The 25,170-nt window shown below is 38.5% G+C and overlaps 1 protein-coding gene across 2 annotated transcripts in view; it reads left to right on the top strand.

Annotated features, from left to right (window-relative positions):
• LOC150083123 (retinoid-inducible serine carboxypeptidase-like) overlaps positions 1-25,170 on the top strand; it is a 316,995-nt gene that overhangs the window by 210,819 nt on the left and 81,006 nt on the right. For both annotated transcript variants that reach the window (XM_090377053.1, XM_090377052.1), the window contains exon 10: positions 3,419-3,481. In XM_090377053.1, coding sequence (XP_090233179.1) covers positions 3,419-3,481 — 63 coding nt within the window. The remainder of the gene's footprint in view (positions 1-3,418; positions 3,482-25,170) is intronic.

Below are 25,170 nucleotides of genomic sequence, written 5' to 3'. Positions count from 1 at the left end.
CTCATCGTGGACTAATGTTATTAGTGGAGTCCCTCAGGGTTCAGTGTTGGGTCCATTATTGTTTTCTGTATTTATTAATGATATTGATGATGGTATATCAAGCTTAGTGTCCAAGTTTGCAGACGATGGGTTGTCAAGGACACTACTGACACTATGCTACTGCAACAGGATCTGGAAAGGTTGAGCAGATGGGCTTCGAGGTGGCAAATGAAGTTTAACATTGACAAATGTAAAGTACTGCATATGGGAAACAGCAACCCCAGAGCAACATATCAACTACCACTGTCAGTGGTACTACACTGACAGTGGTAGAGAATGAAAGGGTCCTGGGGGTGGTTGTGCAGGCAGATATGAAGTTTTCTGAGCAGTTCAGATGGGCTGCAAGAGTAGCTCATGGTGTATTGTCAATGATACATAGGAATTTTTCTAGCAAGGATAAGGAGGTGATTATTATTCCCTTGTATAAGGCAATGGTCAGACCACACCTAGAGTACTGTATACAGGTCTGGAGGCCTCATTTCAAGAAGGATGTAGAGATGCTGGAACGAGTACAGAGAAGGGCAACAAGATTAGTGAATGGAACAAAGGGGTGCTCTTACGAAGAAAGGCTTACGCTTTGCAAATTACAGTGTCTGGAGACTAGGCACCGGCGAGGTGATCTGATAGAGGTGTAAGTCCTTGAATGGTTTGAGCATGATCAATGCTGATGGGATTCTTCCTCTTGCTCAGAATAATCACCTGAGAGGGCATAAATTCAAATTGAGGAAAGACACATGTAGGATAGACGTGGGGAAATTTGCCTTTAGCCAGCGGGTGGTTGGTTGCTGGAATAGACTTCCATCCCTTGCCGTGGAAGTTGATAGCCTAAATAAGTTTAAGGCTCAGCTGGACAGCTATTTCGAACGAACAGAGGGGTGAAATGGAAGTGGTTATTATTTATTTATTTATTTTTATTTTATTTTTTATTTTTTTGGCTGATGCTGCATAAGCTTGCTTTCTTGCATCAAATGCCTCTACTAATTCTAATCACTTGAACCCTTGTTAGCAACCGAGATATAGCTTTCTGGACTGCAAACAATGCATTCTGCCTCCTCATCAAATCTTCCCTTTCGAAAACCTGGATATTTCATGCCCAAGTCGTCAGTAAACTTGCACTTTCTTTTGGCATAATGGATATTCCTGAATTTATGGAAATTAAAGAATTATTTTAATTTAAATAGTAGAAATAAAAAATTATTTGAAGAAGTGACTGATTACATCATCAACTGAAGAATATTGCATACAAAAACTATGCTTACTTATAAACAAATACAACGAATCGAAGCTGGTCATATCAAATTGTTTATACGAACTGTTGAAAGAAGAATAGAAAATGTGAAATCTCTTAATTTTTTAAACGTGGAATCATAATTTTAATTTAGAATAAATTCACTTAATTAGAATGTATTTCAGGTAAAGTAAATAAAGAAAGAAAATTTATTTTGAATTGTTTACTCACCAAGAATGTAAAAGAGGAGGGGCGGGGGAGAATGGAGTGAAAAAGATGGACTGTACGAACAAAATTTCAACTCGGAACACATGATAAACTCCTCAGTATGTGGTCTGAGTTGTTTACAGCCAGAAGTGGAGATTCTTGGGATTTCTTCCACAAAGCTGTTTGCTGGCCTTACAAATTTTACTAATGATTATATTGGAAGATTTTCAAATTTTAAGAGCCAAAATTCCGGTTATTTTCAGAATTTTAGAAATTCTTCCCGGACAGTCCATGATACGTAAAAAATGAGGACTGATGGTAGCCCTAGCCTTGTCTAACTAATCTGAGGGGTTACTATGATGCAGTGACTAAGGAACTGGATGCAAAAAATAATTTTGACATCATATATTGGATTTCAGGAAGAATTTTGATACTGCATCTAAGACTTCTGTACAGATTGGATCAATGTGGCATTAAGGGCACGTTACTACTATGGACAGGCGCACTATAGCCCCAGCAGCTCGTGCGCCATTAAACCCCCATCACTCACTACTATGGACGAAGGGATGGTTAAGTGGAAGAAGACAGAGTGGTTGTCAATGGGCACTGCTCTTCGTGGACTAATGTTAGTGGAGTTGCCTAGGGTTCAGTGCTGGGCCTGTTGTTGTTTTCGATATTTATCGATGATACTGTTGAAGGTAAATAAGGCTTAAATGTCTAGTTTTTCAGATGATACTAAGGTTAGCCGGGTGGTTAACGACAGTTGTCAGGGTAAGCTACTGCAACAAGATCTAGGAAAATTGCATCGATGCTGAGAGATGGCAGTGAAGTTTAACATTGACAAATGCAGGGTACTGCACATGTGTAGCATTAACTCCAGAGTAACTTATCAACTGTGTGGTAGTACACTCAGCGTAGTAGCTGAATAATCACATCCTTATCCCTGCTGACACAAGCTGTCAGGACAGCTGGTGTCAGCAGGGATAAGGATGCGATTATTCCTTTGTATAAGGCCATGGTTAGGCTGCATCTTTGAGTACTGTATACAGGTCTGGAGGCCTCACTTTAAGAAGGATGTAGGCCTGCTGGAACAGGTGCAGAGATGGGCAACCAGACTGGTGGAGAGAACAAACTGGTGCTCTCACCTAAAAAGGCTTCAGTTCTGCAATTTGCAGAACTTCTCGTGACCGGGCAACTATGGAGAAATCTGATTGAGATGTTTAAAGCCTTGACTGGATTGAGTAAGCTGAATGTTAATGGTATGTTAAGTTGCTATACACACGAGGGGATATATAAATTCAGGTTGAGAAAGGATGGTTTTGCAGGATAGATGCATGGAAGTTTACCTTCAGCCGGCAGGTGGTCAATTATTGGAACAGGCTTCTGTCTGTTGTTGTGAAAGTGGATGGGTTGAATGAATTCCAAGGATAACTAGACAAATTCTTGTAGAGTACAGATGCACTTTTTTTTGTTTATGCTATATGAGCTTGCTTTCTTGCATCATTTGCCATTACTACTACTCCTCCAAAAGTGATGTAGGAGTAAGATTTTTTTTGTTGCATAGTTTTTTGTGTCAGCATTTGTTATAAAAATGAGGAGAGTACTCGAAGGAAATTTATGAAATGCAAAGTCGTTTTCAAGATTGATGTTAGTGATTTAGATCTTTCCACAACCCAGAGCCTGCTACATATACTTGCATAAGGCTTTTTGTGTCAGAAATCATAACTTGTCTGATTGTGCTGTACTTGGACTTGAGCGAGGCTAAAATTTGCACCATTCTTTCCATTCAATATGATTTTTCATTTGTCTCTCCAAATTCAAAATAATCAATCCAGGAAAACCATATAATAGATTTTTACTCTATGTGCAGTTATAAGTAAAGTATAGTTACAATTGAATTAAAAGATCAGGACAAAAAACTATTTTCCATTTTCTCTTATTCAGGCCAATCTGCTCAAGTATTTGATGCACTTAGAGGGGATTTCATGAAACCTGTGATTGATGAAGGTAAGTTGCTGATTACATGCTTTTTAAGAGTGTTATTTTGAAAACAAATTGATATACAGGCATTGTGAAATGATAGAAATCAAATTTTAAAGCATTCATTTTCTAAAGAAAGTATTTTTTTAAAAAATAATTTCACGGGCCAGCCAGTCATGAATATGAAAATTTATTTTCATAATACCTATAGTATTGTTGTGGCGAAGGTAAAGAAAGCCAACGCGAGAACCGCGGGCAACTTTGGGTAAACTTATCGGGCAAAATCGTTTCCCACTACCGCAGTTACTGATATGAAAATACTTCTACAGATGGTGTGTGTGTGCTATCGGTAGTGGCAGTGGAAGACGATAACAATGTATTGATTAGTTTTTTTCTTATTATTAAAAGCAGCTTATCAGAGTTCATGAGTGCATTATGCCTTCATGGCTGAAATTTACTTATGGGTGCACCCTCCAGACTGCCTCAGTCTTAGGGTGTTTATCCCCCCCTTCCCACTGTTTTAATCCAATAGCAAAACGACTTCTACTGCCACTACCAATAACATCCGCTGTCTGTAGAAGTATTTTCATATCAGGTTAAAACACCCTATGACTGAGGCAGTCTGGAAGGGGTGTATCCATGAGTAAATTTCAGCTGTGAAGGCATTACACTCATGAACTTCGATAACCTGCTTTTAATAATGATAAAAAACTAATCAGTACATAGTTATCTACTACCACTGCCGATAACATGCACCATCTGTTTACCGAGAATGCAGGGAGAAACTGTGGTAATGGGAAATGATTTTTCCCGAAGTTTCCCATGGTTCTCTTGTCAGCTTTCTTTACCTTAGCCGAATTGTCATTTAAGAATTCCATATGAGACACTTAAGTTACTGTTTTGCTTTATATTTTAAATTCATTGAAGAATATGACATTATTGTACATAATGCTTAGAATTATATTTATCAGGTTTAAAAAAATGTCAGTGCTAAAAACATTCATAAACTATCCACCAAATAAGTTTCTTATATTCATTTGTAATGTAATGATCTCAGCAACCTTACAAGTGATAGCAAGTTCCATAAGTAATTTGATTATAATGAAAATCCTTTCAAAAGTTCATAAGCTTAAACTTAAGAAGATTGCTCTGTAATGTATAATAGTATATTAACAAGCCACTAACTCTGAAAGACAAGACATCTCTCTCTTCATTTGTAAATTTTTACTACACTCTAACATGTAATTTGAATCAATAAGTGGCATCAATCCTTGCCTCAATGTGGCAGGGTTAGCAACTTAAGAGGTAAAGAATACTGCAGGGAAAATAACAGCAAACAGTGACGATTTCTAACCTTTACTCTCCTTAGCTCTCTAAAGTTACCAAAACAAACAAAAAAAATTAAGATAATGACCGCATTGGCACTGCCTGGCTCAACATGGCCTAAGTTGCTGATGCACTTTAACAACTAACAAGAGACTAGTGGCAGAGAAGAAAAATGCATGAGACGATTATAAATATTAGGGGTTGGAGAAACTTATGGTGAATATAAACTATTCTACAAGCAAGTCACTAAAAGGTTAGGATAGCTAAAGCAGATTATGAGAAGTCTTTGGCTAAGAATGCAAAGAATCTCTAGCTTATGTTAGAAGTAAAGGTTTGTTTGTTTGTTATTTAGTTTTTAGGAGCATTAGCAACTAAGGCCATATTGCTCCGGGAATATGCGGTGGTCATTTCCTGACCTTTCCGCATCCTCCGTATTTGGTGGTGATGGGCTCGAACCCCGGTCTAATCAAGAAGCGTGTGCTACACACTGCTGCTCCTTCCCACCTGGCTACGGAGGCACCTAGAGGTAATGGGACGAACCACATTGTCCCACTAAAATGAATAGCGTAACTATCAGCAATCCTGTTCGAGTTTCTGACAAACTGAATAAATATTTTGCATGTGCATTCACATGTGAAATCTGAATATTTTGCATCTACATTGATTTTTTAGGGGTAGTGATACCAGTAGTATACCAAGATATAACCACAAGCTAAGATTTTGTCTTAATGCAGTAGAAAGTGGAAGAGAAATTCATGAAGCTGAAGGGAAATAAGGCCCCTGAAGTTGACAATCTACCCAGTTATATTAAAAGAAGCACCAAAAAAAAGGCAAGAAAAACTTTGGTCATAATTTTTAGAACATCTTTTGAATGAGGGAAGGTCTTCACAGATTAAAGATTTATGAATATTTCTATTTACAAATGGGGGGGATTAAAGGCAAAATGATTAATTAAAGTCCTGTAGACTTGACTTTTGCTCTGGGGAAAATAATGGAGTCATTAGTTAAAGAAGTAATATTGCAGGATCATCTCAACAGGAATGCATTTATATGGCAGACTGCCATATAAATGCATTTGTTAAGATGCAATCTTGCCTGACCAATCTGATTAGCATTGTTAACTTAGTTACAAAGGCACTAGATGCAAAAAAAATAATTTTTACATCATATACTGTACTTAGATTTCAGTAAAGCTTTTGATACTGTTACACCTGGAAAATTGCTGTACAAATGGTAACATCACAACATTAGTGGCAAGTTGCTGCTGAAGATAAAGGAATTGGTGGCCGCACTTGATGTCTTTGAAGAACAGAAAGCTATATGAGTGAAAAGGTGTACAATCCCTTATATTAACCTTCAGTCCACCGGAACTTTCCACTACTGTAATGCTCTGAAACTTGCCATGATGTTGAAAAATTCAGACACTTCCAAACTGCGTGCCAAAAATAATAACAATCTGGAATATCCAGTGCCCCTACCCAAATGCTCTAATTGTAATGATCATCATGTCTTCTCCAGAGAATGTGACATTTGATAAAAATGGTATAGAAACACAAAATAGAATATAAAATGCCAAAAACGTAAACGTACTAGCAAGTTTAAATACGCTAACCTACTCTCACATAATACACAATTGTTGAACAGTAGAAATTCAAACAGACCTACTTATTCTAGCTGGCACACCTACATCTGTCTTACCAAACAGCTTGCTTGCACTTAAAAAAAAAATAATAAATAAAAATAGAAAATGATAAAATACACACTATCTCCCACATTAAGGTAGGGAAAAAAAGGAAAATAAACATTTAAAAATATATATGAACATGCCTTTCAAAAGAAACCTGAAGGAACCATCAAAAACCAATAATAGATTCCTTCATATGGTGTATAGTTTGCAGAAACTTCTGCAGCAATAAATTCCCAAAGAAAATACTGCTATAAGTAACTATAGGGAGGTGTTGGAGTTATAGTAAACATAAAAAGGCAGACCTCATGTGTTTGCACACTAATTAATAAATCTCATGGATTTGGTAATGGTTAAATCAACAAATGCAGACATAGGCATATTGAAAATGTGGTGACATTCTAATGTACATCGGATGCAGAATATGGCACATATACAACATACACAGGAGGGATAGACTTGACTGAAGAGGAGGAGGTGGGTGGCAATTGTCAAGTTTGCAGTTGTTAATTGTCAAGCATATAGGTTGAAGACTATAATCTAGTAGATTACTATATTGAATCAGTATTGTCTGACATAAATATCGCGAAACAAAGATGAGAGTAGGAGTTATAGACCAGATGAGTTATATAATGGACAACTTTACAGACAAACAGAATGGGCAAGCAAATGAGAATGTCTTATTATGGGAGACTGATTTTCCAGACTGGAACTTGTGGATTGGTCAATCACTTAGTAGTCAAGTATTTCTAGACTTGGTGGATGAATACTTCTTACATTAGCACATAAGAGAAAGAAATATCCTTGAGCTTACTTATCAGCAAGGATCCACAAATATTAAAAATCCTCAAAAAAAGAACTTCTGAACTAGCATTAATACACCATGATCACTGCTAGTTCAGGATTTCTGAACTAGCAGTGATCATGGCGTATTAATTTGGGATCTGTTTAAAAAGGAAGTAGCGTCAAAGGGTTTTTGTTTTTACAATGCTGATTACAATTGTCTTAGTAGACATCATATAGCTTATATAACTAGCCAGCAAGTGGTTGATTGCTGGAACAAACTTCCATCTGTCGTTGACAGCTTAAATAAATTCAAGGCAGAACTAGACAAATATTTGGAGTTAATGGCTATGTGAAATGGGAAGGGGGTTTTTTTTTTTTTTTTGGCTGATGCTGTATAAGCTTGCTTTCTTGCATCACATGCCTCTACTAATGCTAACTTCTTTACAGTGGGAATGGATGGTAAATTCCACAAATACAATGCTAAATAAGAAATGTTCAAGGAAATTATTCTGAATTCAAGGTATGGACCAAAAATTGATGACAAAAGTGGCAGAAAAGAAAAATATGTATGGGATGATTATAAATTATCAGTGAATCATGCAGTCCTTCAGTAAATATATATTCTTCTTCTTCTTCTGGCGTTATAACCCAGGGTGGGTCTTAGACTTCTCAACGATGTTCCACCAGTAAGCCCTCCCAGAAGTCAAACTTCTCCAACTTCTTATTCTCATGACCTTTAAAAGTCCTCCCCTGCGTCATCCATCCATCTTTTCCGTGGTCGTCTTCCTTTTGCCCTCCTACCAATAGATTTCCATTTCATTATCCTCTTAGTTGTTCTGCTGTCATCCATTCTCATAACATGTCCCAACCAGGCAAATCTCTGGTCTTCACAAATCTGATGATGTCTGCACCCTGAATAAGATTGTCAAGTAAATATATATATATGTAATAAAGTTACTTGGGTTGTTAGGTACAATGAGACAAATCACAGGACATTCTTAGCCAAAAGTACAAAGAACAGTAAGAAGGAATTAACCATATTGGTGTAGTTTATCTAAGGTAACAGTATTAACTATCTTGAAATGTTTGCTGATTTCTTGCTTCTGCATTCGTATGAGAGGAAGTTTTTAAAATTTAGTATAGTAGTGGTCCAGCTAATACTACTTGGGAGCGGAATGATTGTGATAACTGAGATGAGCATTACAATTAAAAGTGAATACAGCACCAGAAGCTGATGGAATCTATCCATCAGCTTCTGGTGCTGTGTTTTGCTGAAGGAAATAGCAGATGTAAGCAAACCTTTATCTGTTATAATGAGATCACCCTTGGATTCAGGTGATGTCTTTAAACTATATATATGCAAACAGCCCTCCTTTTCACAAAAGTGGCTTAAAAGATGAAATGAGCAACTACTGACCTGTCAGTTTAACCTCTTTGCCAGGGAAGATTTGGAGTTCTTAGTTAAGGACACGATACAAAATTATACAGCGGTATGGAATTATAAGGGAATCTGAACATAGCTTCATTAAGAATAGAGCACAGCGACTAATCTAATTAATTACTAATTAAGGAATCTATAGAAGAATTAACTTCAACATCATTTATTAAAATTTCAGTTAAGATTTTGATACAGTTCCACATGAATGTTATATAAATTGGAGCAATAGGGCTTTAAGGGAAAAATTACTATTATGGATGAAGGGATAGTTTAATTTTTTTTTTTTTTTTTTTTTATGAGAACCCCAAACACGAGAGGTATTAGAACCTATAGTACTTAGTACCGTGCTTGGGTTGGAGGTTGAGAAGACGAAAGAAGATGTTTGTTGATATTGGACTTGAACTTCTGTAGATTGTAATTTTCAGGAAATACGTATGAAGGAAGGTTGTTCCAGAAAACGGCAGTTGAATGAATAAATGAGGAAGATGAAAAGTTGGTTCTGTGGGTTTGTAGTTGGACAGAAAATGGATTTTGGCTGGTGGCGGCACGTGTTCGGACTGTTTTGAAAGAGAGAGAGAGAGCGGGAATCATAGAAGCCAATTCAGAAGAACAGTGCCCATGGAAGTATCTGTAGAAGAGGCATGCAGCAGAAACAGTGCGTCTATGAGAAAGCGAGTGGAGAGAATCTGTTAGAGATGAATCATTAATTAACCTAACTGCCCTCTTCTGAATGGAATCAAGAAGCCTGAGAGAGGTTTTGGGGGCACCACCCCAGATGTGGGAACAATATTCCATGGCAGGGCGGATTTGCGATTTATACAGAGTGAGCAGCTGTTTGGAAAAAAAGGAACGCCGAGAGCGAAAGAGAAAACCAAGTTTTTTAGATGCAGAGGAAGCAATATTTGTAATGTGCTTGTGCCAAGAGAGATTAGAAGTCAGGGTAATCCCCAAAAGAGATAATATCATTTTGCCTAGAAATCGGAGTGTCACTAAAGATAAGCATAGGAGCAGAAGAATCCTTTTTGCGAGATATAAGACAAGACAGTTTTAGAAGGGTTCAAATCAACTAAGTTGTCTTTGCCCCACAGGAGAATTACCTGAAGATCGGCATTTAAGGATTTGGCAGCAGATTTTCGAGAACTTGAAGCTGATTGAGCTGGACAAGGTTTCTCAAAATGGAAAGTTGAATGCAATGTGCTATCATCGGCAAAACTATGGATAGGATTTCCAGTCAATGGAAGAAGGTCATTGATATTCAAGAGGAAAAGAGTGGGGGAAAGAACTGAACCTTGGGGGACACCGGCATTAGTGGAGAAGTTAGAAGACAGAGAGCCATCTACCATCACTCTCAGTGAGCGATCAGAGAGAAAACTGGATAACCAATTACTAAAAACAGTTGGCAAACCATAAGATCGAAGCTTGTTTAGAAGACCTTTATGCCAAACACGATCAAAAGCCTTTGAGATGTCAAGAGCAACTACCTGCGTTTCACCGAACCTTTCCACTGAATTAGTCCATAAATGGGTAACATACGCCAGAATATCACCAGTGGATCGACACTGACGGAATCCATACTGCGATCGTTGATCAGACAGAAGGTTTCTAGGTAGTTTAAGAGTTGGCGGTTAATTGATTTCTCCATTACTTTAGAAAGAGTAGAAGTAATTGCAATGGGACAATAATTGGATGGGAGGGATTTGTCACCCTTTTTAGGAACTGGCTGGATATGAGCAAATTTCCGAGCAGAAGGAAAAACACCTTTGGAATAAGAAAGTGAAAAAAGGCGGCAAAGAATAGGAGTAAGTTCAGGAGCACAGGTTTTGAGAACAAGTGGAGAAATACCATCAGGACCTGGAGCTTTTTTAGCATCAAAATTCATCAAAATCCTTCTGATATCCTTTTGACGGAAGACCACAGGAGGCATTGAATGGAGCGGGTTGGGAATGGTGGGAGGTGTTTTACCAAGATCATTAATACACGAGCTCGAAGAAAAATGGGATGCTAGCAGGTCAGCTTTATCCTTGGCTGAAGTGACAACAGAACCATCTGGTTTGGACAGTGGTGGGAGCAGAGATGGGCAAAAGTTGCGGCCAATAGCTTTGGCAAGAGATCAGAATGCTCGGCTACCATTAGGGCAAGAAGCAAGTTTTCTACTCTTAGCCTGTTCAAACTCTAGTTTGGACTGATTAATAACTGCTTTACAATTGTTGCGAGCTTTGGTGTAGGCAGAAAATGAAACTCAAGAATTAGAAACAAGCCAATTACGATATGCAACATTTGTCTCTTGGACAGCCTTAGCACATTTATTGGAAAACCAAGGTTTAGATAAAGGACGAGATTAAATTGGAGTGTGGGATAAAGGATTCCATTCCTGCAAGAATAATTTCACTGACACAATCTGCGCAAACGTTGACATCAGAAGTTTTGAAACAGTAATCAGACCAAGGAAAAGAAGAAAAGAAGTCTCGCAGGTCATTCCATTTTGCATTCTTGTAATGCCAAACAATACGAGGTTGGAAATAGCCATGAGATAAAGGTTCCATTGGAGAAGAGACAATCACCAAGTTGGGATCTGAAGTGCCCAAAGGACCTCTCACTTCAACCTTGTACTTAGAAGGGTTGTTTGTGAGAAAAAGATCAAGCGTATTGGCTGTATGATTAGGATTGTCCGGTATTCTTGTAGGTAAATGAACAATCTGTTCAAGGTCATTTGTAATTGCAAAAGCCTCAGCATCTTGACCTGCTGGGTCGGTGTGACTAGAAAACGGAAGCCAGCTGGAGTTGTGAACGTTAAAATCACCAAGGAAAATTACCTCACTGTTAGGAAAGCTGGACTGGAGAAAGTCAAGTTGCAAAGAGAGGAAGTCAAAGAGCTCCAAGTGATTAGTGGAGTTGGGAGAACGGTTGAGACAACAGATGAAATTTACACAATGAGGTAGAGAGATTTTAAGCCAGAGAAGATCAAAGAGAGGAGATTCCAAATTGCCAAGTCTCTGACAGGGAATATCAGAACGGACATATGCACAAGTACCACCTTTGAGGCGAAAGGAATCATACAGCAAATAATTTGGACATCCGAGATGAGCAGTAGTTGATTCAACTGATAACTGAGATTTAGTCAGAAAAAGTAGATGGGGTTTGGAAGACTGCAAGTGGAAATGGACATCGTTGAGATTGGAATTGAGACCACGTATATTTGTGAAATGAATTAGGAAGTCCTTGGGAGGTTTAGATCTTTTCGCAGATAAGCTTGCTCTATTATTTTGACAATTCATGGTGTATTCAATAGTAAGAAAAAGTGGGTGGGACATGCTGTATGAAGTAATGAAATTTTTGGATATGGTGTACATGTGGTAAGAATATACCCAGATCCTTGACATAACGTGGCCTCGATAATGTTCCCTGCATACACACTACTCGGACTCCCTCCAGTCACTATCTGGCAGAGTAGAGGTAACAAGATTATACACTAGCTGATCCGGAAGCCTCCTAGAGAGTTACCAATAGGTTTGGTCCGGTGTACTATCTAGCGGCCGGCCTGCGAACACTGTTTTAGAGCTGTACCCTCGAAATGTAAGGAATATTGGATCTCGCCACGACATTCATTATAACCTCAAAAATCATCAATCATACTGCATGATGGAAGAGATAGAGAAGGGTTGGCCGGAACTTAGCTCTAGAGACTAAACATGGGTTCCACCACTTCAAGCCTCCAATAAGCAAAGTGGTGGTATTTCACCGGTTGATGAGAGTCATCTACCACCTAGTACTGCCTGTTAACATAGAGGGGTGGCGTTCCTCCATGTGGTGTGGCCGGCACACCTTGACCCCTGCTTACGTTGGTTCACACCTGGGTGGTCACCCACCATGTACTTGTGCATGAAGGTTATACCCGGGATTACTAACAGTCCCACCATCGTGAAGGTGCAAGTAGAGGATTTGGCTGTCATAGACCGTCCGGACTTCGCCGAAATTGGGTCCACTTGACTAGAGAATCACCCAAATATCAGTTCCATCTGCGTTTTAGACTCCCAGGTAGCAAGAACAGCTTGTCTGGCATATCTGAGAGAATGTCTGTGACAACCTCAAGGACCTGAGATTGTCACAGGTGGGAGACAGAGAATAGTTGTAAATGGATGGTAGTTATGAGTGGGGTTCCACAAGCTTCAGTTCTTACTGTTTCTAATATTCATTAATGATATTGCTGTAGGCATTTTAACTTCACTGGCTATGTTTTATGATGACATAAAAGTGGGCAGGATGGTTAATCAGAGTAATCAGGTATTCTACTTGAACGAGACTTATGGACTCAGAAATGGTAGCGGAGATTTAATAATGGAAAATGAAAGACATTTCATCTGGGTTGCAGCAATCCTAGAGTAACATACTATTTATATACCACCAAACTCAAACTTGTAGATAATGAAAAGGATTGCAAGTAACTGTACACTCTATGATTTTTCTGAACAGTTTAGATAGGTTGCTTGGACAGCTTATGGGATTTTGTTAATAATATGTAAGACATTTTAGATAGGTTGCTTGGACAGCTTATGGGATTTTGTTAATAATATGTAAGACATTAATATAGGCGGAGGTGATTATTTTATTATATAAAGAAGGCTTCATCTTGGATGTAGGCATGGAGACACCATTTTAGAAAAATGGTGGGCTTGTTAACAAGGGTAGAGACAAAGTGATGAGATTAGTTAAGTACACATAGGGGTATTCATATCAAGGAATTTTTATGAGGTGCAGTGTTTGGAAACCAGTGTCTGTGGAGTGATCTGATCACTGTATTAAAGGCCTTGAAAGGGTTGATTAAACCAAATTTTGGGAGAATTTTTACACATAATTCTGTAAAATATATAAGTGAGGATATAACTTTAAATTGTGAGGGGATAATCTAAATTACTTGTCTGAAAATTTTCTTTTAGTCAATTTATTCCAACAATCAATCATTGTTAGAATAAATTCCCAGTTATTCATGTGGAGATTAGCAGTTTTTCTAAATTTAAATGATTACATAAGTACCTGAAAGCAATAAATAATTTAAAGAAGGAAGGTGATTGGTTGCTTATTTTTTTAAATTTGATATTTTTTGGCTGGTGTTTGCATCATTTTTCCAATACTAATGGAAATACTAATATTGATGATATACATAATCCTCATCACTCAGCATGTGCCAATATCAGTACTCTGCATTTTGAAAAAAAATTCACTGATGTTTTCTTTCTGAATTATTTTCTACTTTCTGAATCAAAAATGACTTCTGTTTTCATCACATTTTTTTCTTCAGAAATCACAAAAGGAAATTTGGTTTTTCACAAATTTTTATTAATTTTGGTAGAATCTGTGCACTGGAATTATAACAAAATGCTAATTTTCCAGTAAAACTGATCTACAATGGGTCAAATTTTTGTTTCTTTGATTTTCTTGCAGATCCTTCTACTTTACAGTCCCATCTTCAGCATCCAGCAATGGTCAGCCATCATGTTGATATTCTACCTCCCATGGTACCTCATCTCCATGTCTTTAAACATCCTGATTTTTTTTTTTTTTTTTTTTTTTGGCTGATGCTGCATAAGCTCATATACTTGCTTTCTTGCATCACATGCCACTACTACTAGTGAAACTTTTCACCCTGTTCTTTACTAACACTTTCTAGATTTTTTGGGAAGTATGTGGGGGTGTAAAAAATGTACCTTGACACTCATGTTGCAGCCCAGCTTCTTGTATCTGGATCCTTGTTCCCTAAGAAGTTCTCAACAACCAGAAGCTAATTGCCTGTTTTTCCCTTTTATTCAGTTTCCTAAAAAATCTCGATCCCTTGTCAGTTTTGGAAATTGGGGTCCAACAAAAATACCTTGTTTAGCTTCTCTTCTTGATTTTAAAGATAGTCGAAGCAGGGACCTTCCTGAGGTGCAGCTTTCAGAAACTGTTTCATCGAACCCAGTTTGATGTGCAACGGTGGAAGGAGGACAGTTTTGAGGTATACCCATTTTTTAATCCAGGTACAAACTGCACCTTTTGGCCAGACCTTGACATACATCCCAATGCTTACTCCTTGCATGACAGGCGCCTCCGTAGCCAGGTGGGAAGGAGCAGCAGTGTGTAACACGCGCTTCTTGATTAGACCGGGGTTCGATCCCGTCACCACCAAATACGGAGGATGCAGAAGGTCAGGGAATGACCACCGCATATTCCCGGAGAAATATGGCCTTAGTTGCTAATGTTCATAAAAACCAAATAACAAACTAACCTTGCATGGCTGTCCCACTCACACAAAAAAGCAAGGTATTTTTGTGTAGCCAGATTGCTGTCCAAGCAACATACCTATCAATTTAAAGTCAGCACAGACCAACCAATTATGTTCTTCATACTTAATATGTCACAACTTCTTCAATTCTCATATGTTTCTTTCAAATGCACAGGATGAGCTACTGGAATTGACCCATATTTATTTCCATTGTGGAGCAACACACCTTTGAGGAGTCAATAAAAAGTTTCCACTGTGTAGGATTGTAACGAATTCCTAAATAGTTCATTGTCATATATATTACTACAAAAACCATAGAATTGTCCTCAGAAAAGTAGGGGACTAGTTCTTGTTCTCTGTGTCTCTACCATGAGGAAAAACATTCCATGTTTTTTTAAACTTAACTTAAGTCAAAAAATCATTTTTTTTAAGTTTAGAACCGAGTTCTATAGATCCCTTTGGTAAATTTAAACCTCTTACAAGATCATTGATCATGCTGTGAAAACAATTAAGGGCAGGACTCAGTGTTTCCAGGCATGTATATTTCAGTTTTATCTTTAGAAGTTTCATTTTCAGCACTTTCTGCAACAACTACTTTCTCCAATATAAGTGGAGGGCATGGAATTGGCAGGTTCCTAAGTGAGATAGGTCTAATGGAAACTGGAATATTCGGATACATACCCTCCTTACTCTTTGCATTGTATCCCTCTGTTAACTAAGCATATGTTATTCTTTTTTCTTTTTCTTTTTTTGTACCATTTTTCCACAATCTCAGTGCTTCAACACAGGTTCGGAAAATTTTATCTGAAGCCCATTGTTTATCTCGGTCTCAGAGTTTCAGTCCAAAATCAGCACAGTAACATTTTTTACATTATTCTGTTATAGCTTGTCTTTGCTTGAGGACTACATAACTTCCACAAATATAACAAAATAAGTTTGGATTGTTCAAACACTTATATGAAGACATTTAATCACTTTTCAGCAAAAATTTGATATAAGCTCAAAAATAAACTGAGCCCACACCGATAAACACTGTAGTATAGTACCCTCAAGGCCAAGAACAAATTATTGAAGCTAGTGTTGCCAACGTATGCAGATTTAGTTTACAAATTCCCAGCATTTACTGGTAGTTTAATACATTCATAATACGAAGGGGTTCTCTTACCAAGAAAGGTTTAAATTCTGCAAATTGCAGCAGCTGGAGACTGATTGAGGTGCGAGGTGAACTGATTGAGGTGTATAAGGCCTTGAATGGGTTGAGAACGCAGAATTTTGATGAGATTCTTTCGCTTGCTCAGATTATGAACCTGAGGTGGCATAAATTGAAATTGAGGAAAGACAGTTGTAGAATAAACTTGCAGTAATTTGCCTTTAGCCAGCGGGTGGTTCATCATCATCAGCCATTTTTAATCCACTGCAGGATGAAGGCCTCTCCAGCAACTTTCCAGTTCCTTCTGTTTTGTGCAATGGCTATCCATTTACTACCCACAAACTCATGAATTTCATCTGTCCATCTCCATTGTCTTCCAGTTTTTCTTCTAGTTCCTTTTGGGTACCATTCTGTTATTTTCTTAGTCCATCTGTCATCATGTCTTCGAGCTATGTGTCCTGCCCAAGACCATCTTAGTTCTTTAGTTTTGATAAGAATGTCCCTTACTTAAGTTTGCTCCCTAATCCATGTGTTTCTCTTCTTATCTAACAGTCTGATTTCCAATATAATTCATTCCATTCTTTGCTGTGTAGTTCTCAGCTTCTCCTCTGTTCTTTTGGTGAGTGCCCAAGTTTCATTTTCATAAATCATAACTTCCTCATTCACAAACATTTACTTCTAAGGGAAGATCCCCCATTCTGCTCTGTCTGTCAGATACAACTTACAGTAAGGCACATCCTGATTGATTGTCCATCCTATTCAGCTGTTCGAACCACATCCTTCCAATCATTTGCAAACTTTCAAGCTCCTCCATATACTTGGTAACAAAGCAAACCTAAGTGAGCTATTTATATATATTAAACATCTTGGAATAATAAATACTTTGATATATCCATAAATCATTAAAATGAACATAGTGACTCTGACAGACACCTATTGGCCATAGTTGCCCTTGTGTCGTGAAATTTGCATAATAATAAGAACCGTAAGTCATGGTGGGGAGTATACATTGGTTCATTATTTTACGTTTCAGACAAATTGGGATATTGCTCCTCAGTATGTGACTATATTTCCTGAATGCTATCCATCCAGAATTTATTCTTCTCTTGACTTCCAGCCATTTATCATTATTACAGCTAATGACTTGTCCCAGATAAGTATATGACTCCACCTTTTCAATTACTGCTCCTTCAATCATCATATCCCTTTCTGTGGCATACTTGTTCATCATTACTTTTGTTTTAGCCATATTCATCTTTAGTTCAAAATCTTTACTAACTCTACATAACTGATTAAGATTTTCCTCTAATTCTTTGGGATCGTTGCTTATGACCACAATGTCATCTGCGAATCGTAAATGGTTTAGGTACTCTCCATTCACATTGACTCCTTTCTGCGACCAATCTAATCTTCTGAAAGCTTCAAGGGCAGCAGTAAACAACTTCAGAGATATTGTGTCTCCTTGTCAAACTCCTTTCTCAGTTTTAAATTTGTTATTGTCTTTGTCTAGTCTAATAAAGGAGGTAGCATTCTCATATATTTTCTTCAAAATCATATATGCGGTATTTATGCCTTGTCTTTTCAGTGCCCGAAACATTGCATGCTGTATGGAGTCAAATGCCTTTTCATAATCCACAAAAGCCAGGCATAACGGCATTTTAAATTCATTTGCTTGCTCTTTTGGTTGATTCTCATCAAGTATTCTTTCTAATCTGTTAGTAATGACCCTTGTGAACAACTTGTAGATGTGAGATAACAAGCTAATTGGTCTATAATTTCCAATTTCTGATTTATCTCCTTTCTTATGCAGCAAAACTATGATTGCATTATTCCACTCCTTAGGCGTCACACCTCTTCTAATGCATTTTGTGAAGACTCTTGCTAGTTTTTGTGCTATGTCTTTTCCTCCCAATTTTAACAACTCTACAGTAACTTTGTCTTCTCCCCATTGCTTTCTGATTCTTCATTTTATTCACCGCATGTTCTACCTCATCAGGAAAGATATCGGGTATGTTGTATATGTTACTAATTTGCGATCCATCTTCTCCACTGCTGGCATCAAAATGTGACTCCTGGAATAACTTAGCCTCAACTATTAACAAAAATACTGACACTCAGATTATCTGAAAAAAAAATACAGGCTTTCAAGGTAAACTTTCTACCATTACAATCTCCAATAAATACAATGGAATGTGCAGGATCTATCCTCTCCTACTGACGCAAATGCTTTAGCAGAATCTTTCTATAATATTTCCACCTCTTCCTCTTAAGTAATCTTCTTTCGACGAATTGAAACTAATGAAGAATGTCAAAAATTGAATTTTTCAACTAATCCCTCACTTCTGTATAACCAGCCTTTTACTCTAGCTGAGCTCAAGGAATAGTGCAGCAGGACCTGACAGCATTCACTACAGTATGCTGAGACATCTGTGTGAAGCTGATTTATACATACTATTGCTATTTTATAACTGGATCTTCTCACAAAACACATACCCTCTCTCTCATGGCGTCATTCGTATATTTTTGCTATACCAAAACTGCGCAAAGATCCCTCTCTAGTTCGGAATTACAAACCAATATTATTGACAAGCAAGCTGTTTAGGCAAAATCTTCGAAAGGATGGTGTCTTTCAAAGATTTTGAAAATCTTATTTTTGATCACCAGTAGATTGTAACTATCACCACTCTAGATTTACTTTTCAAAATTGAATCCAACATACATAACGCCTTCATCAGGTGACAACATCTAGTGATGGTCAACCTAGATATTCAGAAAACGTTCATCACCACTTGGCATCATGGTATTATCAAAGATATGCATCAGTTAGGGCTGAGAGGATACCCCACTCCATATTTTTTTTAAAGTTATGTACCTTTCAAGTCCGATATCAGAACATCTTATCAGCATCTCACATTCAAGAAGAGGGTGCCCTACAGGATTCCATACTGAGTCCAACCCTATTCGCGATTAGGGTCAACAATATATTGGAAGATCTTCCAAAAACTATTGAGGTATATATGTATGCAGATGACCTCACCAATCCTGCCAATCACAAAATATGAATACTATTGAAAGATAGTTACATATTGCTCTAAACAGAATAGAATCCTGCTTCATACAATGGATACCATCTTGCTGAACAGAAATCCACAATCACTCATTTCTGCCAACTATGGCCACTTTATCCTGATTCTGGGCTAAAGGTAAAATATGTGCCAGTTCCTCTTGCTTACACTGTCCATTTTCTTGGCCTGATACTAGATAGAAATCTGAACTTTCAAGCACATGTGGCCTATCTTCGAACCATCTGCTTGAAAAACTTGAATATCCTCCGGTGTGTGTCATCCATGTCATAGGGCACTGATCGACATCTTTATAGAGTTTGGACTACAATTCTCCAGTGTATGACTCTGCAAGGAAGAGTACTTTAGAGCGATTAAACACCATCCAACACCGTGCTCTGAGAGTTTCTCTAGGGGCTTTCAGAACCTCCCCAGTTCAGAGCCTTTACATAGAGGCCCATGAACCACCCTTACATCTTCACAGTAAAACATTACTTCTGCTGTATGTTGCAAAAATCTGCTGTCTTCCCTCTCATCCTTGTTGGAGATGAATGTACAATACCGAATGGCAGTCACTTTACAATAGTAAACCAAATGGAACCTGACCTACTCCACTCAGGCAATGTACTTGCTCAATCGTGGAACATAGAAATCGGCAATATATTTCAGGACATGACACCATCAGATCCACCTTGGACAAATCTGTGCAATTTACGACTATTATTTTCAACAGTGGGGAAAGAACATCTTGTCCCCCTCCAACATCGCACAGTTACCGTATTTCTCCATGTATAAGACGCACCTTTTTTCGAAAAATTTGGGGTATAAAAACTGGGTGCATCTTATACAGTGGTTGAATATTTTTTTTTTTACTTGCATTTCCCGCTTTTTCGTGCTTGTTGTCTTTGCACTCATTGCTTTGCACTTGTTACCGGTATATTAGGTTACTTTTTGCCACGTTCTGCCCAGAAATGGCTGAGAAAATATTTTCGTACAGTGCTGAATTCAAGTTAGAATGATCCAGTTTGCAAAAGTGAATGGAAATCGTGCTGCTGAACGTAAGTTTGGTCCTCCTCCAACTGAGAAAACAATCCGAGACTGGCTACGGGAAGAAGAAACCCTACTGAAAACTCCAACGCAGAAGAAGGCCATTAGAGGCAAGTCAGCAAAATGGCCTGATTTAGAGAGGGAATTGAAGATATGGATTGAGGAGCAAAGGGCAATTGGAATTCCTGTGTCCACAAAGATGGTTCAGCAGGAGGCAAGAAGAATTGCTGATGAAAAAGAACTTACTGATTTCAAAGGAGGACACAATTGGTGCTTCAGGTTCATGAAACGGAATGGACTAAGCATGTGTACATGCACCAGACTTGCCCAAAAGATGCCTGAAAGCTATGAGAAGAAGGTCCTTGAATTTCATCGTTTTGTCATTCAATGTTGGAAGACACACCAGTTTGAGTTGAGACAGATTGCAAATATTGACGAAGTCCCCCTTCAATTTGATGTCCCAAGTAACAGAACTGTTGATAAGAAGGGGCGAAAACTGTAACTGTGAAGACAAGTGGACATGAAAAGAGCCATTATACAGTTGTTCTAGCTTGTTGTGCAGACGGAACCAAGCTGCCTCCTATGCTGATTTTCAAACGCAAAACAATGCCAAAAGAAGACATTCCTCGAGGAGTGATTCTCCACGTTCATGACAAGGGTTGGATGGATCAGGATGGGATGAAGATCTGGTTTGAGAAAGTTTGGAGCAGGAGACCAGGTGGGCTCTTACGCAAACCTGCCCTATTGGTGCTTGATCAATTCAGGGCACACATAACAAAAAATACAAAGAAGATTACTGCAGAGCAAAAAACAAAACTTGCCGTCATACCTGGAGGCTTGACATCCCAGCTCCAACCACTTGATGCCAGCATTAACAAACCCTTCAAAGCTGCCATGAGAGACGAATTGGACCAATGGATGAAGTCTTCTGGGGGACAATTTGACACCAGCAGGAAGAGTGAAGAAACCAACTATAGGAGAAGTTTGTACCTGGGTGAAAAGATCTTGGGATAATATCAAGTTTGAGGTCGTTGTCAAGTCATTTAAGAAGTTTGGCATTTCGAATGCCATAGATGGAACTGAGGATGAGGCAATATATGAAGACACAGATGAGGACAAGCTAATGAATGGGAGTTTTGACAGTGATGAGGAGTTGTATGAATTTTATGATGAATAAAACTTGAGTTCAATAACTTTATGTAATACATTTTTTTTTTTTTTTTTCAAATTTCGGGCCCCAAAATTAAGGTGCATCTTATACATGGGGAAATACAGTACATTAAACATACTCTGCTTCTAACTCACAGGCCTGAAAAATCTATACAGTTGGATCAAAAACTGAGACCCAAGAAGGTGCTGTGGCAACCGTCCCATCATTCCCTACTTCTGTGTCATTATCGCGGGTTCGATTCCCACCTCGGGCTTGGATCAAAGTACTGCAAAAACCTTGGGAGGTGCAATATGGCCACAGAAGCCGATGTGCCAACAACTACCAAATCAAAAAAATCAATCTGTGTCATTACCATTAGAATGTAGTATATTCACTCCTGAACTTTATGCTATAAACTTAGCCCTGGAAAAGCTTACTGAACTTTTAATTATTCCTGCTTTAATATACACTGACTCGCTTAGTGCTGTCTCCGCCATAAGTAGTAATACCAACTCCTCTCACTCTGTAATAAAACGGAATCATTCTCAATTACTTTCTTGTAAGGAATCGAACCAAACTGTGATATTCTGCTGGATCCCTAGGCATTCTGGTATAGCAGGAAATGAAAGCATTAGCATTAGTTGAGGCATATGACGCAAGAAAACTAGCTTATACAGCATCAGCCAAAAAAAGGGAAAAAACCCTTCCCATTTCACCCATCTGGTCACTCCAAATGTTGTCTAGTTCAGCCTTAAATTTATGTAAGCTATCAACTTCCACAACACCAGTTGGAAGTCTGCTCCAGCAATCAACTACCCTCTGGATAAAGGCAAACTTCTGCACATCTATTCTACAGCTGTCTGTAGAATAGATGTGCAGAACTATTCAACCATCCCTTTGTTCAATTTGAATCTATGCCCCCCCTCAGGTTCTTAATCTGAGCAAGCAGAAGTATCCCATCAGCCTTGAGCCTCCTCAAACCATTCAAGGCCTTATACACCACAATCAGACCACCTCACAGGTGCCTAGTCTCCAGATGCTGCAACTTGCTCCTTTCTTAATAAGAGCACCACTTAGTTACTCTCACCAATCTTGTTGCCCTTTTCTGTACTCGTTCTAGCAACTCTACATCCTTCCTAAAATAAGGCTTCTAGACCTGTATGCAGTACTCAAGGTGTGGCCTGACCATTGCATTATACAAAGGGATAATCACATCCTTGTCTCTGCTATCAAAATTACTATATATCATTGACAAAACTCCATGACCTGCTCTGGCAGCCCATCTGCACTGCACAGAGAACTTCATATCTGACTGAATGTTTCATTCTCCACCTCCCTGAGTGTAGTACAACCAGTTGGTACATTTCTCTTGGATTACTGCTACCCATAGGCAGTACTTTCATATGTCAATGTTAAACTTCAGTTGCCACTTCTCAGCCCTTCTGCCTAACTTTTCTAGATCCCATTGCAGTAGCATACTGTCTTTACTGTCAATAACAACCCTTCCAACCTTTGTATCATTTGCAGACTTGGATATTAAGCCTGATATACCTTCATCGATATCATTGATAAATACACAAAACAATGGGCATAGCACTGAACCATGGGGATTCCACTAATAACATTAGTCCACATAGAGCATTGTCTGTTTGTTACCACACTCTGCCATCTCCCACTCAACCATCCCTTTATTCATTGTAGCAACTTGCCCTTAATGCCATTAGAATTAGTAGAGGCATATGATGCAAGAAAGCAAGCTTATGCAGCATCAGCCAAAAAAAAAATTTTTTTGGCTGATGCTGCATTTTTTTTGGCTGATGCTCCCATTTCACCCCTCCGTTCATTCCAAATACCTACCCAGTTCACCCTTAAATTTATTTAGGCTATCAACTTCCACAACAAAGGATGGAAGTCTTTTCCACCAATCAACTACCTGCTGGCTAAAGCCCAACTTCTGCACATCTTTCCTGCATCTGTCTTTTCTTAATTTGAATTTATGCTGTCTCAGGTGATTATTCTGAGCAAGAGGAAGAATCCCATCAGCATTGAGCATGCTCAAACCATTCAAGGCTTTATACACCTCAATCAGATCACCTCACATGTGCCTAGTCTCCAAACACACTGTAATTTGCAAAACTTAAGCTTTTCTTCGTAAGAGCAATCCTTTGCTCCATTCACTAATCTTGTTGCCCTTCTCTGTACTCGTTCCAACAGCTCTAAATCCTTCTCCAGACCTGTATACAGTACTCAAGGTGTGGCCTGACCATTGCCTTATACAAGGGGATAAACACCTCCTTATCCCTGCTAGAAAAATTCCTGTATATCATTGACAAGACACCATGATCTACTCTTGCAGACTGTCTTCACTGCTCAGAAAACTTCATACCTGCCTGCACAGTTACCCCCAGGTCCTTTTCATTCACTACCCCTGTCAGTGTAGTACCACAGAGTTAATACTTTACTATGGGGTTACTGCTTCCCATATGTAGCACTTTATATTTATCAATGTTAAACTTCATTTGCCACCTCTCAGCCCATCTGTTCAACTTTTCTAGATCCTGTTTCAGCAGTGTACTGTCATTAGTGTCTTTAACAACCCTGCCAACCTTTGTATCGTCTGCAAACTTGGACATTAAGCTTGATGTACCATCATCAATATTATTTATAAATACAGAAAACAACAATGGACCCAACACTGAACCCTGAAGGACTCCACTAATAACATTAGTCCACGAAGAGCAGTGTCCATTGATTACCACTCTGTCTTCTCCCACTCAACCATCCCTTTATCCATAGCAGCAATTTGCCTCCAATCCCACACTGCTCCAATTTGTGCAGCAGTTTTACATGTGCAACAGTATCAAAAGCCTTTCTAAGATCCAAATATATGATATCAAAGTTATTCCCTGCATCCAGTTGCTTTGTGACCACATCATAGTATCCAATCAAATTGGTCAGGCAAGACTTTGCCTCAACAAAATCATGCTCTGTCCGAACTATAACTGAAGTCTTGTCTAGATGATCCTGCTGTGATTCTTTAACCAGTGCCTCCATTAATTTTCATGGAATGGAAGTTAAACTAACAGGTCTATAATTACTTTTGTCGCCCTTTGATCCTCCTTTGTGAATTGGGGTCACATTTTCACATCTCCAGTCCATGGGTATCTCCCCTGAGTTCAAAGAAACTCTCATAATTATGGCTAATGGTTTGCTTACTTCCTTTGCTGCCTCCTTTAATATAACTGGATAGATCTCATCCACCCCCAGGCGCCTTTTTTATGTTTATCTTCAACAATTTCTCCTCCACTTTCCTCTCAGTTATTACAAAATTATCTAGCTCACTGCCAGAGTTTAACTCAACTCTGGCATTCTCCTCCCTGAATAACTCCTCATGTGTGAATGTAGATGCAAAATACTCATTTCGTTTGTTAGCCACCTGAGCAGGATCATCAACAGTTGAACCATCAATATTCAGTGGACCAATCTGATTCACCCCTTTCCTTCTACAGTTTACATAGGTAAAGAATGCTGTTGTTTTTCTTTGCATCCTTTGCCAAAGATTTCTCATAATCTACCCTTCCCTGCCTAATCTCCTTTGTGATGTGGTTACAGACCAGCTTCATCTATCATAGGAATCCATGTGACCCATTAATTTATGTGTCCCATGCATTTTTCTTCTCTGCCATATGTCTCATTAGTTCATCTAACATCCAATTAGGCCTAAACCTTGAACAATATTTCTTATTTGGTATGTAAAGCCTATTAGCTTCCAAGATAAATTCTTTGAATGCTTCCCATTTTGAATTGCTGTTAGTAA

The sequence above is a fragment of the Mastigoproctus giganteus genome, chromosome 7 (assembly GCF_048544385.1).
Source record: "Mastigoproctus giganteus isolate SK-2022 chromosome 7, ASM4854438v1, whole genome shotgun sequence".
Taxonomy (NCBI): domain Eukaryota; kingdom Metazoa; phylum Arthropoda; class Arachnida; order Uropygi; family Thelyphonidae; genus Mastigoproctus; species Mastigoproctus giganteus.
The sequence above is the reverse complement of the archived record's forward strand: the minus strand, read 5'-3'. Positions and strand labels throughout refer to the sequence as shown.